We start from the raw sequence: 16,139 nt of genomic DNA on the forward strand, positions 1-16,139 counted from the left end.
TTCGGGGGGGGGGGGGGGAATGTGTCAGTTTATCTGCTGGAAATAATAAATATATTTCCATATTTTCCACACTTCAACTCAGAGGTTGTCAGAGATTTAGCACCATCTTTCAGCTGTGACCCCAAAACACAAGTTACAGTCCCAAGTGCTTGTGCCCCACAGTTTTATCCAGTTTCTCCAGTGAAGATTTTTCAGAGTGCCATCTCTCCTGTCCAGCCCTCCTCCAAGCTCTGCTGTCTCCCACAATGCTTCCTTTTCCCCACATTCATTCTACAGACTGGGAGAAGTCACAAGAGACAAGGACTGAATCCCATCTGTTTGTGTCACCAGTGTTACTTACCGTTAGAAGAATTCTGCTGGAAGCAGGTTAGAAAATAACAAAGGTTCATCTAGGTAGATAAATGGACTTTCATTGAATAGGGAACCTGATCTGAAAAAAACAGGGCTGCAAACAGTCATGTATTTTATGACAGATATGCAAGTAATCCCACTGAAAATGTGTCATGATAAGCATGTATTGAAATCTTTGCCTAGCAGAACATCACTCTGGGAAGAGTTCTGTTGTTCATTTTGGATAGAGTAGAATCAAAGAGATAATTATCTTAAGTGACTGAATTATATACATGTCTTTTGGTACCAGTTTAAGCTTGCATCTTGACCTGTATTGTAAAGAGTAAAATTAATGTCACAAGTGCCACCCAGTGACTGTGATTAAGCATAATTTGCATTCTTTATTGAAAGTCGATAGTCCACATGCTACCAGCTGTGAAATTGTGCAATAAGCAATAATTAAACAATGAAAGAGTAAACACAACTAGTTAGGTTTGATTTGGAGCAGTGAGTAACAAAGGTGACTTTAAAAGTTTTATTAGCACAAAGCAAGAAAATTGAAATACAACCATGTGACCTATGCTGCAAGGAGAAAACATTAAACAGTTGTAAAAGTCTGCTAAGGTCACACTAAAAAATAACAGTATCACTACTAAATAGATACTACCCACTAGACTCACAGGATCAGAGGCTTCAAAGCCAAAGCATCTGTGTGTGTAGCAAAGCAGGAACCATCTGTGAATATGTATGTAACTACAATTCACTACCTTTATTGATAGAATGTTTGTTCTCAGAGGGTTGTTGGGTTGTTTTGGGTTTTTGCAGAGGGTTAGGGAGGGTGAACTGAAGGTTTACAGTGTGCAGTTTGTGCAGTTGCCATTGCACATGGGAACCTCTGGCAGGCATTTGGCTTTTTGCAATTTGCAAGTCCCACCCTATTACATGTATTCAAACTGAGATTGTTGCAAATGTGTACAGCACCATAGCACAGCTACCTCCCTAAAGCAAACTCCCAAAAGCTCTGTTTCTCTTTGGACATTACCAATTAGCTAGGTGTGGGAGTACTTTAACTCATGTATTCTATGATTTTGTTTGTCAAATGTAGTGTCAAGCTTTACTTACTGGATGTTGCCTCAGGTTTGAGGACTTCTTCTGATGGTGGTATTGGCCTGGGTTTAGCAAGCTGGCCAGGTTTAATTTCAGGCATTTTTTCACCATGTCTATAAACACTTACAGTAACATCCACTGTTTCCCCACCATATTTGTTCTTGACGTGGATGCTATATTTGCCTGAGTCTTCTGAGGTCACTCCCTTGATTGTTAAACTGGCATATTTCCCTTGTTCCAGTGAAAATGCATAGTGCTCGTTAGCTTCAAAGGCCTTGTCATTCTTGAACCAAACCACTTCGGGGTCAGGATTTCCAAATACAGTACAGGTCAGATTCAGTGTCTGAGGGAGGAAAAAAGAAGTAATTTTGAGGATTAGTCATATTTGTTTAACCAGAATATTCTCAGTATTGTTTTCAGGCACTTCTTATTCCTAGTTAATTAAAGTAAGACAGATATCATGTTCCTGTGGACTAAAAAGTAGAGTTCCTAATATTTTTTATTATTATTATTTAATCTTTTCACCATCTTACCAGTGACTGTGGTGCAGTAATAGCCTCAGGGTAACAATGTCTGAAGATGGTAAGTTGGACTGTCATTGCAGTCCTGCCTGCAGGAGACTCCTGACAACCCATTAGTCTGACATGAGGCTCAGGCAATGATAGGTTTTAAAACATCCTTGAAGTTTCCCTGTACACAGCAGGGAGGAGAACTGAACAAATCTTTTCTGACCAAGGCCTCATGAGGTTATTGCTTGAGATGATTACAAGAAAAAAATCACTTAAAAATAGAATACATAACAGGAATCATTGCACATTGATTCCAGGTGCTGCTGACTAGTAAAATGGAAATATTTCATGAAGAATAAATAATACATAAATATTGTAAAAGTGTTACATGCATGTGTAGCATATAGAGAGAATAGCTGAAATGACCTTGTGGGCCATAATGGCAGCTCAGGTATTTCCCAAGGTCTGAACTGAGATTGAAGAAGCCCATAAAATTTTCATGGTCATTCTTCCAAATTTTTATGTAGTTACTGCTGAACCCCATTTTGACCACTATAAGTATATGTAAACTTTATGTATTTAAGTACAGTGTTGACATAATAAATGAAATAATCATTTGAGAAGTCGCATTGATTAGTGCCTATTTTGTCCACCTTTTCTTGAAACTCTTTCTGTCCAAAATCCTGCCCTAAATGGTTAAAAGTCACATTAAGAATATCATATATACACCATTGTGTTAGAGAAAAAACAAACAAACAAACAAAAAAAAAAAACCAAAAAAAAACACACACACAAAAAAAAAAACAAACAAACAAAAAAAAAAAAAAAAAAAAAACAAAACAAAGCACAGCTGATAGTTTCTACCAGAACGCTTCCCTATATTCCCTCCCATCCATATTTCCCTTCAGGTTTTGCCAAATCCTGACGCAAAGGGAGCAGAGAAAGTCTGCCTGTGTGCACCCATGCATGTTTTTGTGTGGTGTTTTTCTTGAATTATGATGACAGAATAGTTGTGATATAACTCAGAGAAAAATATAAAACAGGAGGAAGGTTTAAGTGATCAAAAGTGCCATATGTTCACAAACAGAAGCAGTCTTGCATACTACATGCTTCTGAAGGGGAATGTTGAAGAAGATTTACATGCCTAGTTTCCTATAGGATGTACAGTTAACTAATAGCCTATAGGAACTAGCCTTACTATAAAATATTTAGAGTGTGATGGAAACACAAAACTAAAATGTTGGTAAATCAAAGTAATGTCTAATAGCATGAGTCTAAATCTTACTGTCCTTTCCGTAACTCGGGCAACATTTCATGATTATTGCCCTCCAAAGTGACCTCATTTAAGAGGAATTAATAATTAATTCATAACAATTAATCAAGTCTTAATAAGTTAATACTAAAAACTTACCAGAGAACAGATATATTCCACAGTCATTTTAGATCATTTGGGCCTGTTCTACTTTATTAAATTATAGATGTGACCTGAAATCATTTCTACTCTCTTAAGAAGCACTGGTAAATCTTTGTCTTATGTGCATATGTTTGTGTGGTTATACCATTCCATTGAATGAGGAAAACTGTTCACTCTTGTCTTTTTTGTACAGTTAACTTCTCACACTTGTACTTACACAACTCTTGCACATTACCTGTGCACATTTAATTTAGAGGTGATTTTAAAATTTCTCTTCCTTGCAATTCATGGTGTTTTGCCTGATTTCAGGAATCAGAGCTTTCCTCTTCATGCATTCAGTTATTTAATCCTCACACAATTAGATGTCCTTTGAAGCCCTTTACTTCTGGAAACACACTACATCGTATTTCTTTAATTTAAGGTTGTACCTTTTAGGGCATGATTGTATGAGAAAACTGCAGCTAGTCTGTCCATGCAGTCAGAGGTGACTTCACCAACTATTTTCTTAGAGTTAGACTGTTTTAAGATGTTGGTCATATAGTGGCTTATACCTAACCTCCTAAAAGACTAACTTTCTTCCTGTGAGGTGACTCTGTCTACCACAATAAGAAGATACCTCATGTGAACACCCATTAGAGATAAAGGAAAGAACGGGCCAAGAGGAAAATATCTCTGTCTGGTCCAGAGTCGTGCAGCTTTCAGCATCCACTGCAAGGGCCATGTGTTCATCCATCTTTCTAGAGAGACTACTCCTGGGTATCCAGAAAATGGCCAAGTACATGCAAAGTTGGGAGACTTATGTGCAAACTCTTACTCCAGTGATAAGAAAGTTAGTTCCCACACAGGGCACCTCAGCCGTAGTCTCTGAAAATGCACTTCACACAAGAGACATAAACAGTCTGATCAACATACCCTTGATAGCCAGCAGATGGTAAGAGTCACATTGGCTCATGAGCTGATCTGCTATAGTCAGTCAGAACAAAAGTCCATCTAGCTCTTTTAGAGGTCAAAAGCAACTGCTTCAGAAAGTGTAAAAAAATACAGAGCATAAATAGTGTGATCCTATTCCCAGTATTCCTTCCTGCTTTCCACAATTTGGTTGCTTTTAAACTGGTTACAAGCACAAGTTTTACTGAGAACACTATATTCAATGGTCCCTGCTGGACTTCTTTTAATGGTAATGCCTATTTTCTTTTTTGGACCCAAATTTATTTTTCCCTAAGGTACTAAGGCACAAATTAATTACAAACCACTTGAAAAAAATACTTCCTTTTGATTCTTTAAAGCCTGTAATGACCATGTAATTAGGCACTCCCTAGTTCTTGTTCTGCGAGAAGTGCTGGATAATCATTTCCAAGTACCTCCTCTACACCATGCACAATGCTGAAGATTTCTTCTTTTTTTTTTTTTTACCCTGTTATCATTCAGTAGTTTTTCTTGCCAGACTGAAGACCTAGTTTGTCCTCATGGGGAAGGACAGTGCACCTAATAGAAGAAGATTTGCTTCAGGAGAAAGAGACAAGAACTTGCTGTCTATGTGGGAAGGATGAAAAGAGTTAATCTTTCCTGGACTGAAGGCTTGGGTGTTTGGACTCTGGAAGATTCTCCTTGCACCTGTAAGGACTAATATCAGCTCAGACTAATAGTCTTCTCCTTCTGTTTTAGTATCCAGAGAGTCTGGATTGAGATTGCATGAGATCCCACTCCAACATGACAAAAATCCCAGTGAGAGACACCACTCAGTAAGCATAATGGAATTTCATCTCCACCAGTCAAGCTTACCTAGGAAAAAACTTTGTGAAGGTTTACCAGTTTTGACTTTGTAGCTGGGCATTCACTTATCTACGTTTGACATGCTGGAGAATGGTAATCAATTTTTGTTTCTGTTTTACTGGCCCCCAAAGTGCCTGCTTCCTCCTGCCTCTTCAGTTTCTTCTACAGGGTAGGAGTGGACTCTCCTCTTGAACTGCTCTGCTCAGCACACAGAGCTGAAGGCCAGCCCGGGTTTGAGGATGCATTTAACTCAGAGTGTCTACGTAATCAGCACAAGACCAGTGCCTCCTGTGGCTGACCTTCCTTGCCTGAGATCTGAATCGGGCTGTGTCTCCTCTGATTGTACAGTCAGCATACATTACACATGCTCACTCAGACTTTGCATGTGTCTCAATTAAATAACTACCATTAGGTGGTTTAAATTATCCTCCTTCTGCTTGCAGCTTCTATAAAATCATCTGCATTTCCTTCCCTTTTGCTGTCAAAGCAAAATTCTCACCAGTCAGCAAGACCTGTAGACAAAAACAGTCCTTACCTTCCCATCCATTATAGTAACGACATCAGGCAAACCCCCGATGACTTTACCACGATCTAGGAGTCAAAGAAAAATATATGGACCATGTGAAGTTTAGTCTTAGACTTCAAACTTATTCATTTCTTAATAATTTTATAACTTGGTGCCACATTAGTCACAACTGTTGTTTGGACTTGTCTTTAAAAAATCTGTAGCCCGTGGTTAATTAAAAGTAAAATAATACAAATTTTGTGATATTTTGGGTTATTTATTTTTGATGCATTTTATTGTCCCCTCAGATTTCTTATCAGAGATTGTGCTATCGCATTCTAAACTGATACGCATAAAAACATTGAAGCTACTGCTGAGCTTGACAGCTTGTGCTTTGGGCACAGAGCAAAGCAAGGAGAATGTTTTTAGCATCTTGGTGGTATCTAAGGAAAATTTGTTCTGCCACTCTCTCTGCAGGCAGAAGCATCTAGTCATTACTGGGGAACTGATATCAAAGCACCAGAATTCCTAAAGTCCCTAACAGGAACAAGCTTCCCCACTGTCTGTGTCTCAGCAAGCACTGGCCAATAGGCATTAGCAGGCAATTTTTTACTTAATAGGTAGATCTCAATATTCATTATCAGCAGCAGCTTTCAGAGTCAACGCCTCCTTGTATAACACACAGAAGCTCACACCTCACAAAACCTCTGTAGACGCAAGCAGATACAGTGGAGGCTTGCAAAATATTGAAAACTTGTAGTGGGTTTCCACTGGAATTAAAACCAAATAAATCCACAAATTACTTTTATTGTTTCAATATTATGTGCTAACAGGGTATTTCTGCAGCCACAGAACTCTGAAAGCTATGCCAGCATATCATGATGGATGTCTTAAAGAGAATACTAGACTCCATTGTAGAACACTTTCGATAAAATGTAAAACAAACTTACTCTTCTCAGCAAAAGCAGCTGCCCTAAAATTGTTGAGGAAGAGAAATAGATAATGTTATTAATGATTTTTTTTTTTTTTTCTGTTAAGACACTCTCATTACATCATTAAAACGCAAAAAATGTAGTGCTTACTTGAGTCGCTGGAATTCTGCATATGCGTCATCAAAAGCTGTAATGAAATGGTTGAGAGAGTTATTTTCCATAAGCATAATTTGCACTTGGGGTCAGTATAAACATTTAGAGAAACCCATGTTAGAACTCTTTTAAAACCCATATAGGGTTAGACAGTACCAAAATGGGAAACCAGCCCCCTGAAACCCATTGCCACTGGTGGTGAAAACAGATATAAGACTAAAAAGATCACAACAGTTATGCACGAAACTGCAACTGCTTCGGACCAAAGGCTTTCTGTTTTTACTGTCATTCCTCTGATAATTGCCTATTGATTCTGCTTAATCTATGAAAAGTTGCCATATAAGTATAAAATATACCTTGCCCAGACAGATCAAGTGTGCGCTTGTAGGATTCCTTGTCACCAAATATTTCAAAGGTGTAGTTCCCCTTATCCTTCTCAGTGGGTTCACTTATCTGCAGCCAGGCAATATCCTCTCCACCTCCAATCTTCATCTTTTCACCAGAAGAAATCTTAGATTCCCTGGAAAAAAAAAAAAAAAATATATATATATATATAAAAATGAGTTTGAACATTCTTTTCTTCCATATTCTAAATAGGAGATAATCTATAAAAAGTTACAAAGGGCAACATACTCCTAAACTACAGAAGAATTAAAACTAATAGGAGCAATTTCCCAGGAGATTCTTTGCTTGCTAGTGGTTCTTGCTTTGGAACCACTAGCTTGATCTTTCATTCCAAAGATTAATTTGTTCACCCTCCTCTCATTCTCTTTCTCTCCACATACACAATCATTTGTGTTTATATCTATATGCACATACGTGTCTGTATGTGAAAATGGTCCATGACTTCAGCATTCTGTACATTTCATACTGTACACTTCATACACACTACCACGGAATACATCAGAATGCTAAAGTTGAGGCAGATAACCTTTTCTGATCAGGAATAAAATCTTTAACTTCATTAACTTCAACAATTTGTTAATAAAACTATAAAAGATTTGCATTGAATTTATTAATCTTGCATCAAGACAAAATACACCTTTGTTTTTAGAACAAGATATGAAGAATATTTTCTAACTACATAAAATTAATAGACAAGTCTTTAAAAAATCAGTACCATTAACTACATCAGTGGACAAAGGAAGGGCTAGGGATGTCATCTATCTGGACTTCTGTAAAGCCTTAGGCATGGTCCCCCACAAAATCCTTTTCTCTAAATTGGAGAGGTATGGATTTGATGGGTGTACTTTTTGGTGGATGAGGAGCCGGATGGATGCTCACACCCAGACAGTAGCGGCCAATGGCACAATGTCTGGATGGACACCAGTAATGAGCGGTGTCCCTCAAGGATCCGTACTGGGACTGTTGATTATCTTCATCAATGACATAGACAGTGGGATCGAATGCACCTTCAGCAAGTTTGTGGATGACATCAAGCTGAATGGTGCAGTTGAAATGCCTGAGGGATGGGATGCCATCCAGAAGGACCTGGGCAAGCTCAAGAAATGGGCCCATGTGAACCTCATGAGGTTCAGCAAGGCCAAGTGCAAGGTCTTGCACCTGGGTCGTGGCAACCCCTGGTATCCCTGGGGGATGAAGTGATTAAGAGCAGCCCTGCTGAGAAGGACTTGGGGGTACTGGTGGATGAAAAACTGGCCATGACCTGGCAATGTGCACTTGCAGCCCAGGAGGCCAATCGTATCTTGGGCTGCATCAAAAGGAGCATGGCCAGCAGGCCAAGGGAGGTGATTCTGCCCCTCTACTCCACTATGGTGAGAACCAACCTGGAGTACTGCATCCAGCTCTGGAGCCCTCAGTACAGGAAAGACATGGACCTGTTGGAGAGGGTCCAGAGAAGGACCGCTAAGATGATCAGAGGGCTGGAACACTTATCCTATGAGGACAAGCTGAGAGAGTTGGGGTTGTTCAGCCCGGAGAAGAAAAGGCTGTGAGTAGACCTCATGGCAGCCTTTCAGTACTTAAAAGGAGCCTACAAGAAAGATGGGGACAGATTTTTTAGCAGGGTGTGTTACGATGCAATAGGTAATGATTTTAAACTATAGGAGGGGAGATTCAGGCTAGACACGAGGAGGAAAATTTTTACAATGAGCGTGGTAAAATACTAGGACAGGATTTCCAGAGAGGTGGTAGATGCCCATCCCTGGAAACATTCAAGGCCAGGCTGGATGGGGCTCTGAGCAACCTGATCTAGTTGAAGATGCCCTTGCGCATGGCAGAGGGGTTGAACTGGATGACCTTTAAAGGCCCCTTCCAACCCAAACTGTTCTGTGATTCCATTATGCTTCTGTTCTATTGGTCTATCATCTCTTCCTAAGCTAAAAATATAAGAAATGCCCTACTGATTCAGATCGGTGGTTCTTCTGGTCCATAATCTGTCCTGAAGAGTAGAACTAGAAAAAGCTCTTTAGGGAAAGCATGTAAACCAGACCACTTTCAATGGTTTGCAGACAAGTTCCGGCTTCCACTCATTAGTGAAAGAAATCTTTCTTGCCGTCCTTCCTGCCCAAAAATCTTTAGCTCGAATTCTTCAAAAATGAAGTTGGCTTTCACTTCTCTTTGATCAGTTAATTTATTTGCCCAGACAAGGCTGATTTCGCTTCATAGCTGGAGAGTTAGTTTGATGGGGAAAAGGAATTTTTACTATTTCCCTTTCCGTAAAAGGACTACATTGAGTTCAGCATACCAAGTTAGGTACCTGGATAGAAAGTACTATATATTAGAAAATACTACACGTAATATTCCCCACTGTGCCATGAGTGGATGATGCATGCTGACTTTAGAACTTGTATTATGTTCCTGCTGTGCAGTATAGTGGATAATTCAAAGCTAGCTAGAAATTAGCATGGCATGTTTCATGATGTGCAGACATCAGTAGAAAAAAAAAAAAACAACTGGATTTTCTAGCCTTTCATTTTTTCCAGGAATAATATTGCTAAAACTCCATTTAATAGAGCTGGGAGTTTTGGTGAGGCTGGGGGAGGCTGGTTGGTTTGTTTGTTTATTTTAGTCTTTGTTTTAGCTTTAATGGCTCTGGCTTCTAATCATTGTATTCATGGAAGAGTCAAAATTTTATTTGTTCAAAATCTGTGTTGAATGATCTTCAAGACAATGAACATGTAAGACATCATAAAATCTGAAATACTAGGAGCAGGGCAGCTGCTTGTACATAAATATAAATATAAATATAAATATAAATATAAATATAAATATAAATATAAATATAAATATAAATATAAATATAAATATAAATATAAATATAAATATAAATAAATATAAATATAAATATAAATATAAATATAAATATAAATATAAATATAAATATAAATATAAATATAAATATGCACACTGGTATTTCCATATTAGCCATGTAGCATTCTCTAGTTTTATAATTATGTGAACCACAGGCACAGGCAAAAAAAAAAAAAAAAAATTTCCTTTCTATCATATTAATACCACATTTACTGAAAGAAAAAAACAGAACTTGCTGAATACAAAGCTTGGGTTATGAACACAGCTGCACACCATTGCAGAAGTCTGCTCAAGCTCCCTGAGCCTGATGATCACTGGCACTTTTCTTGTGTTTCTGTCTTCATAGAAATCAAAGGCTGGGCAGCATTGCACAACTAGGACAACATGCTGATAAACCAGCCTCTTCCTGTCCAAGACAGACCAGCTCACTGTGTGTCACCTTTGTGGGCTACCAAGGAATGAGAAAGTTTAAATCGCTTGAAGAGTTTTAAAATCCTTCCAAACCCTACTTGTGGTTTCCGAAAAAAGAGTGCCTGACATAGAAATGCATTTGAACACACATGTAACTGTAAATACACAGATTAATAACAAGTGCCTCTAAAGTCAAAGACTAATGTAACATGATGGTGGAAAACTATTGGGAGCTGTAAAGTTCATCTCTGGTCACGTTCTCATCTCTAAGGACTATTCTCAAAGTATACTGTGCCCCATCAAATATTTTTTCAAAGAAGAGGAACAGAATTAAAATATTTTGGGGTACTTAACATGTTATCAGTTTGGGAAAAAAAAAAAAAGTTCTTAACACAGGCTTTTATTAAACTGTGAGAGCAGGTCCTTGGTACTGACCTAGTACTGGAGGAGAATTTCATTTAAAGACAAGGACAGCCCTGAAGAGAGAACTATGCTCAGATATTTTTCTGTCTTTGAACCATGCAGATAATGTAGTGGAAGACAAGCAGTCCTGTGTTGAATAAGAGATTGAAATACTGTAGATTCTTTTTTCCTGGCTGTTAGAGCCCTCCTGATAGGTGTTGGAAAATTCTGTTAAAATTTATTTTACTGTGTGTGTTACCTATGTGAAAAGAGAATATGAAGTGCTGGAAAGAGAAATTCATTAATGTGGTCCAGTTACTAAATGAATGCCACAACATAGTAAATAGTAAATCATTAAGATAGTTTGTTTTTTTTTCTCGGATAATGTATAGGCCACCTTGAACAAATATTCTCATCTACCTGTGAGACCAGCTGACTTTCATTTCTTCGTTGTAGTACTTCAAGAAACATTGGAGCCTTATTCCTTCCTCAGTGCAAAGGATCTTCAGTGGAGAGGCTGACTTACCTATGTAAAATAGAATATATGCAGATCAAAGAGGATAGTGGAATGAACAGGAAACAATCAAATGGACTACTTGTACTGTCAGGATGAAAAAAATTCAAGATCTGGCCATGATTCTCAACTACCTCAACGAGAAAATAGCTCATGCCTCTTAAAGGAGATCTGCTGATTTATGTCAGATGAAAGTTCAGCATAAGTTCGTGGTTTTATTGTCATATACAAGCATTATGACCAGCAAGATCCATTGTGAAGTAATAAGCTTGTCATGCCATGAAACAGTAGTGTCATGATTCTAATTGAAAGAAAATTTTATTCTTGTACATGCCTTGTTCTTTCAGTGGAATGACTCCCAACATCTTATTGGGAGCAGGATCAGAGTCTTGGTCTCTTTGTTATTAAGGCTCACTTACTAATGGGAAACAGGAATAAAATGATTGCTACAACATTGTCGCAGTATCTAAACCAAAGAAGCCAGGTGGAATAATACTCTTTTTCCCTTTTAATAGTGTCAATTAGCAAGGTCAACTGCCTATTCAGAAACTTAATAACATGTCTGTAATGATAAGAGCATCATGACTTTCAGAAATTTCCCACTTACAATAAAAATTGTCTGCCTTAGGCACAGATGACTTTAGCACACACACACAAAAAAAAAACACAACTACATGAAAATCCAAGACCGCATTTACTTACCACTGACTCCACTCAATGCCAGAATTATATCATCATACACTGAAGAGAAAAAGAAAAAAAATGTACCATCAAAATTCAATCAGAATATAGCTTTATTCTGTTCAGTTTAACTAAAGCGATATGGGAAATCTTCACATCCTTAGGCAAAGAAAACCATTAAAATTGCAACAGGTGTATGGGAAAAATTAGAGACTGTGTATGGCATATGAATGCTGTGCTGTGCCACTGAGTATCTCCACTGTGTGTGGAGTCAGCTATCTACTGTCAAATCCTTGTCTTTCTATCCCTCAAGCCAGAAACAATGAAAGGTCATTAAAACTAGATAGTTCACATTCAGAGGAGATTGCAGGGGAAAGAGAAATGATCACATTCTAGGTGAAAACAGTTTTCCTGCTACCTATACGATGGCATTTGACAAACATAAACCCCTTCAACAGCAAGAGAAAGAAATGAGGTATCATATCAAGCTTTTGAAATACCACAGAGCTGATTGTCTTGCAGAAGGGGAGAACCCTGGAGACAGAGGTGGAAGAGTGGGGAACCCTTTTGTACCAGAAGAATCCTATTCAGTGTCACTGTGTACGATGCAAAGAGAGAGAGAAAGAAAGAAGCACCATAACCTGAAGAATGCACATTCTAGACTGAAGAATGCATATTCAAGGTTGGAGAATTTTATTAATAGGGAAGGCAGTGAAATGCATGAAGTTCAGAAAATACTGCTTCTGTATGTGGTCTGTATTGATCTGTATCTGCACATTTTTGAAACTTGCTAAAATAAATCATTATTCTACTCCATAACACTCTGCAAACTCCAGTATGCTTCCACTAGCATCTTGACAAGAAGACATTAATTACATACTATATATACATTAGATTACATTACAGACAACTGGGGAAATGGGGTTATATTGCCTACACTGTCTAAATGAGAAGGTTTTTTGAAAGAATAGTGGGCAGAGTTTACACAGAGGAAAAATGTCTGAGACACTATCAGGTGATGATACAGCCTTCTGACGTAGACCTCAGCTTAAGAACACAATCTAATATTCACCTCTGCCTCTTACTTCAGGTAATTCCTCAACCTGCTGAAAAAAAAAATGTTAAGATCTTTGGTGAATTGAATTAATTTTTTAATATGTCTTTCTCCCTCTATTAAGGCCCTGCAGAACATATTCATTATTTGAGTCAAATGACTGTATGCAGGTGGGATGAATCCATGTCGACTTCGGTTTAGTTGGTGGAACCTAAGCATAAAATCCCAGGGCAGCTCTCTCTACCAAAGCTGCATAAAATTCATTATGCTGGCAATAGATCAATCTTTGCTATAGATTCAGAAGTAAACAAACATTATTTTTTACTGAACAAATTTAAATATACATAAAATTACAGTAGCTCACTGTGATATCCAATAGCATATGAAAGGTTATTTAAATGCCTATCATCAGTCCATTTTAGACTAGATTCTTTTACTCTTATTTGCATTTATCTTCATTTCAATGCCAATGAACATTTGGTTTGAACTAGCTTGCCCCATATAATACACAGTCTTTCAGGGCCTCGCTTATGCTAAATTTCTCTAGTTACGTTCCAAGGCTAAATCCAACGTTCAGGAGACCCACTGTTTGGATTAACACTGCAATTATTGTGGTTATGCTGGTTGACATTTTCAAGGCCTCCTGGATCAACAGAATTAGACACTGTATTGTCAAAATATGCATTTCACTGTGTACCTTTCCAGCACAGCACAGTCTTGCCATACCTGAAGTATAGCCTCTGGAAGGACCCCTGACTTTAAGACTGAGAACTACAATACCTTTTGTTCATTCCAGGGGCCAGGATACTCCTCATTTGAAAATCCATAGACTAAGAGAATTATATCTGTGTACATATCAAAGGACAGGAAGGGAGGAGGTGGCTAATCAGTATCTACTGGGTAGTGTGGGATCCGAGCATAATGAAAAAGGTATAGAATAAGGTGTGGAGATTGTACTGGTTTTGACTAGGATAGAGATAACTTTCTTCACAGCAGCTTGTATGCTGCTATGGTTTGAATTTGTGACTGAAAAAGTATTGATAACACAGCAATGTTTTAGCTATTGCTGATCAGTGCTTGCACAGTGTGAAGGTCTTTTATTTCTGTTCCTCAGACTGCTCCACACCATATGATGCAACAAAAGCTGGGGGAAGAAGGAAGGAACATTTGGAGTTATGACATTTGTCTTCCCAAGTCACCATTACACATGATGGAGTTCTGCTTTCCTGGAGATGGCTGAACATCTGTCTGCTGATGGGAAGAAGTGAATGAATTCTTTATTTTTCTTTGCCTGCATGCACAACTTTTGCTTTACCTATTAAACTGTCTTTATTATAACCCATGAGTTTTCTCACTTTTCCCCTTCCAGTTCTCTCCCCCATCTCACTGAGGGGGAGTGAGCAAGCAGCGGTGTGGGGCTGAACTGCCTACTGGGGCTAACTCACAAAACAGCTTTACGATTTTATGATCAAAATAACTCTCAGTCCACACTGAGAGTCCCACCTCAACACTTTGAACATTTTGGTGCTTTAGGGTTTTTAGTAGACATTAAAGCTTAACAAATTTGAGAGAGAGAACTGTCTACAAAACATCTCACATAATAGGGGTGTCTGTCTGATCAGAAACTTAATTTATTTCTTGCCTGTCAGGGTGCTAGAGGTTAATCATGACAATGCCCAGTGTCACCCTCCCTAAACTGGTGATCTGCAGTTTAGGCCTCTAAAACATAAGGAGAGAAAAGGACCCCAAAAAATGTCTGCTAACTTGCCATTTGTGAAGATAGAGCTTTGACACCTATTGAGGACATGTGGAGATGGCTATTTCAATATAGTAAACTGAATGTTACCTTTTCCTGATAGTTCAAGCGTGGATACATCATGACCTCTATCATCTGATAGTGTCGCCTTATAAACTCCCTCATCTTTGCGTGACAGCTACAAGGAAAACACAAGATGTTTACTGACAAACTTGATAATACTACAACATTTGCTCAACCCCTGAATGATTTCCTAAATCAAACAACATACACTGTACTGCACTCTAGTTAAATAAACTTACCAGAGATGAGATAGAATGGCTTGTGCATGCTTTTTTATAGTTAGTCCTTAAGGCTAAAATATATTCTGATTTCAGTTCAATTGTTTTGAGAAACCACGTTTTTCCTCTTGTCCCGAAAAGAACAACAAGATTGATCTTGGTCAGTAGAAAATCCAAGTAGCATAATAAAATGTAACAGAGGGTAGCTTCGACCCTAACAAGCTTTAGAAATGCTTTGTTTTCTGTATAAAACATAACAACAGATCTCTGTCCTTTACCTGTCCAAATATGAGCTCAGTGGCTTCTATTTAAGCAGCTGTATGAAAGAACTGTACTCAAATCATATCTATGCTAAGTAAATAATGAATTCATTATTTTTGGAGAGATTACATTCTAAAATCTAACACAGTGGTGCTGCATTAAAGGCAGTAGGGGTTTTTGGTTTGGGTGGTTTTATTTTAATTATTTTAATTTTTTTAAAAACCTGAAGGAAAATACACAAATAATTACATAGAGATTCAAGATTATTTTATTGAATCTTAGATCAACTCCACAGGCAAGTAAATAACAGTAAAAGCATCATATAATTGAATGACGAGTAACAAGAGAAACTGAAGACAAGTAGAAACCACCCTCCTCCAAAAAATTCCACACATGAATAATGAAGCCACTGGAAACCCAGTATCTTCTTGCAAGTGAAATGGAGGATATAAATGAGAAGAATACGAAGCAAATAAATAAAATAAATAAGTCCATTAAATGGAATGCACATTTATGCTGAAAGAAGAAAAACTTGATTCAGGGTGGGTTTTGCACTTGATGAAGATAACAACTATGCAAGCTAAGGCTTCAGACACGAGTCAGGTTATCCTGTCTACACAAAGATAAGTCTTAAGAAGCCACATACCTCAACCCTATTCATTTCAGGCAATAAAACTGAGACACTGTCAGAACTGAGGTACTTGAACAAATCGAAAAATTAAGGAGCAATAAGAAAGAATGAGATAGAGTTCACCTAAGGACACTAAAGCAACTTATGCATGA

At 38.0% G+C, this 16,139-nt stretch overlaps 1 protein-coding gene across 2 annotated transcripts in view; it reads right to left on the reverse strand.

Annotated features, from left to right (window-relative positions):
• Positions 1 to 706: 706 nt before the first annotated feature.
• The window catches only part of MYOM2 (myomesin 2), an 84,310-nt gene continuing 68,877 nt past the window's right edge, over positions 707 to 16,139 (reverse strand). For both annotated transcript variants that reach the window (XM_082048030.1, XM_082048031.1), the window contains 8 exons: positions 14,905 to 14,992; positions 12,026 to 12,064; positions 11,230 to 11,335; positions 7,080 to 7,243; positions 6,721 to 6,757; positions 6,589 to 6,611; positions 5,669 to 5,724; positions 707 to 1,780 (listed from right to left, as the gene is read on the reverse strand). In XM_082048030.1, the coding sequence (XP_081904156.1) occupies positions 1,445 to 1,780; positions 5,669 to 5,724; positions 6,589 to 6,611; positions 6,721 to 6,757; positions 7,080 to 7,243; positions 11,230 to 11,335; positions 12,026 to 12,064; positions 14,905 to 14,992 (849 nt within the window). In that variant the 3' untranslated portion in view covers positions 707 to 1,444. The remainder of the gene's footprint in view (positions 1,781 to 5,668; positions 5,725 to 6,588; positions 6,612 to 6,720; positions 6,758 to 7,079; positions 7,244 to 11,229; positions 11,336 to 12,025; positions 12,065 to 14,904; positions 14,993 to 16,139) is intronic.

Source organism: Streptopelia decaocto (genome assembly GCF_964273445.1).
Source record: "Streptopelia decaocto genome assembly, chromosome: 3".
Taxonomy (NCBI): Eukaryota; Metazoa; Chordata; class Aves; order Columbiformes; family Columbidae; genus Streptopelia; species Streptopelia decaocto.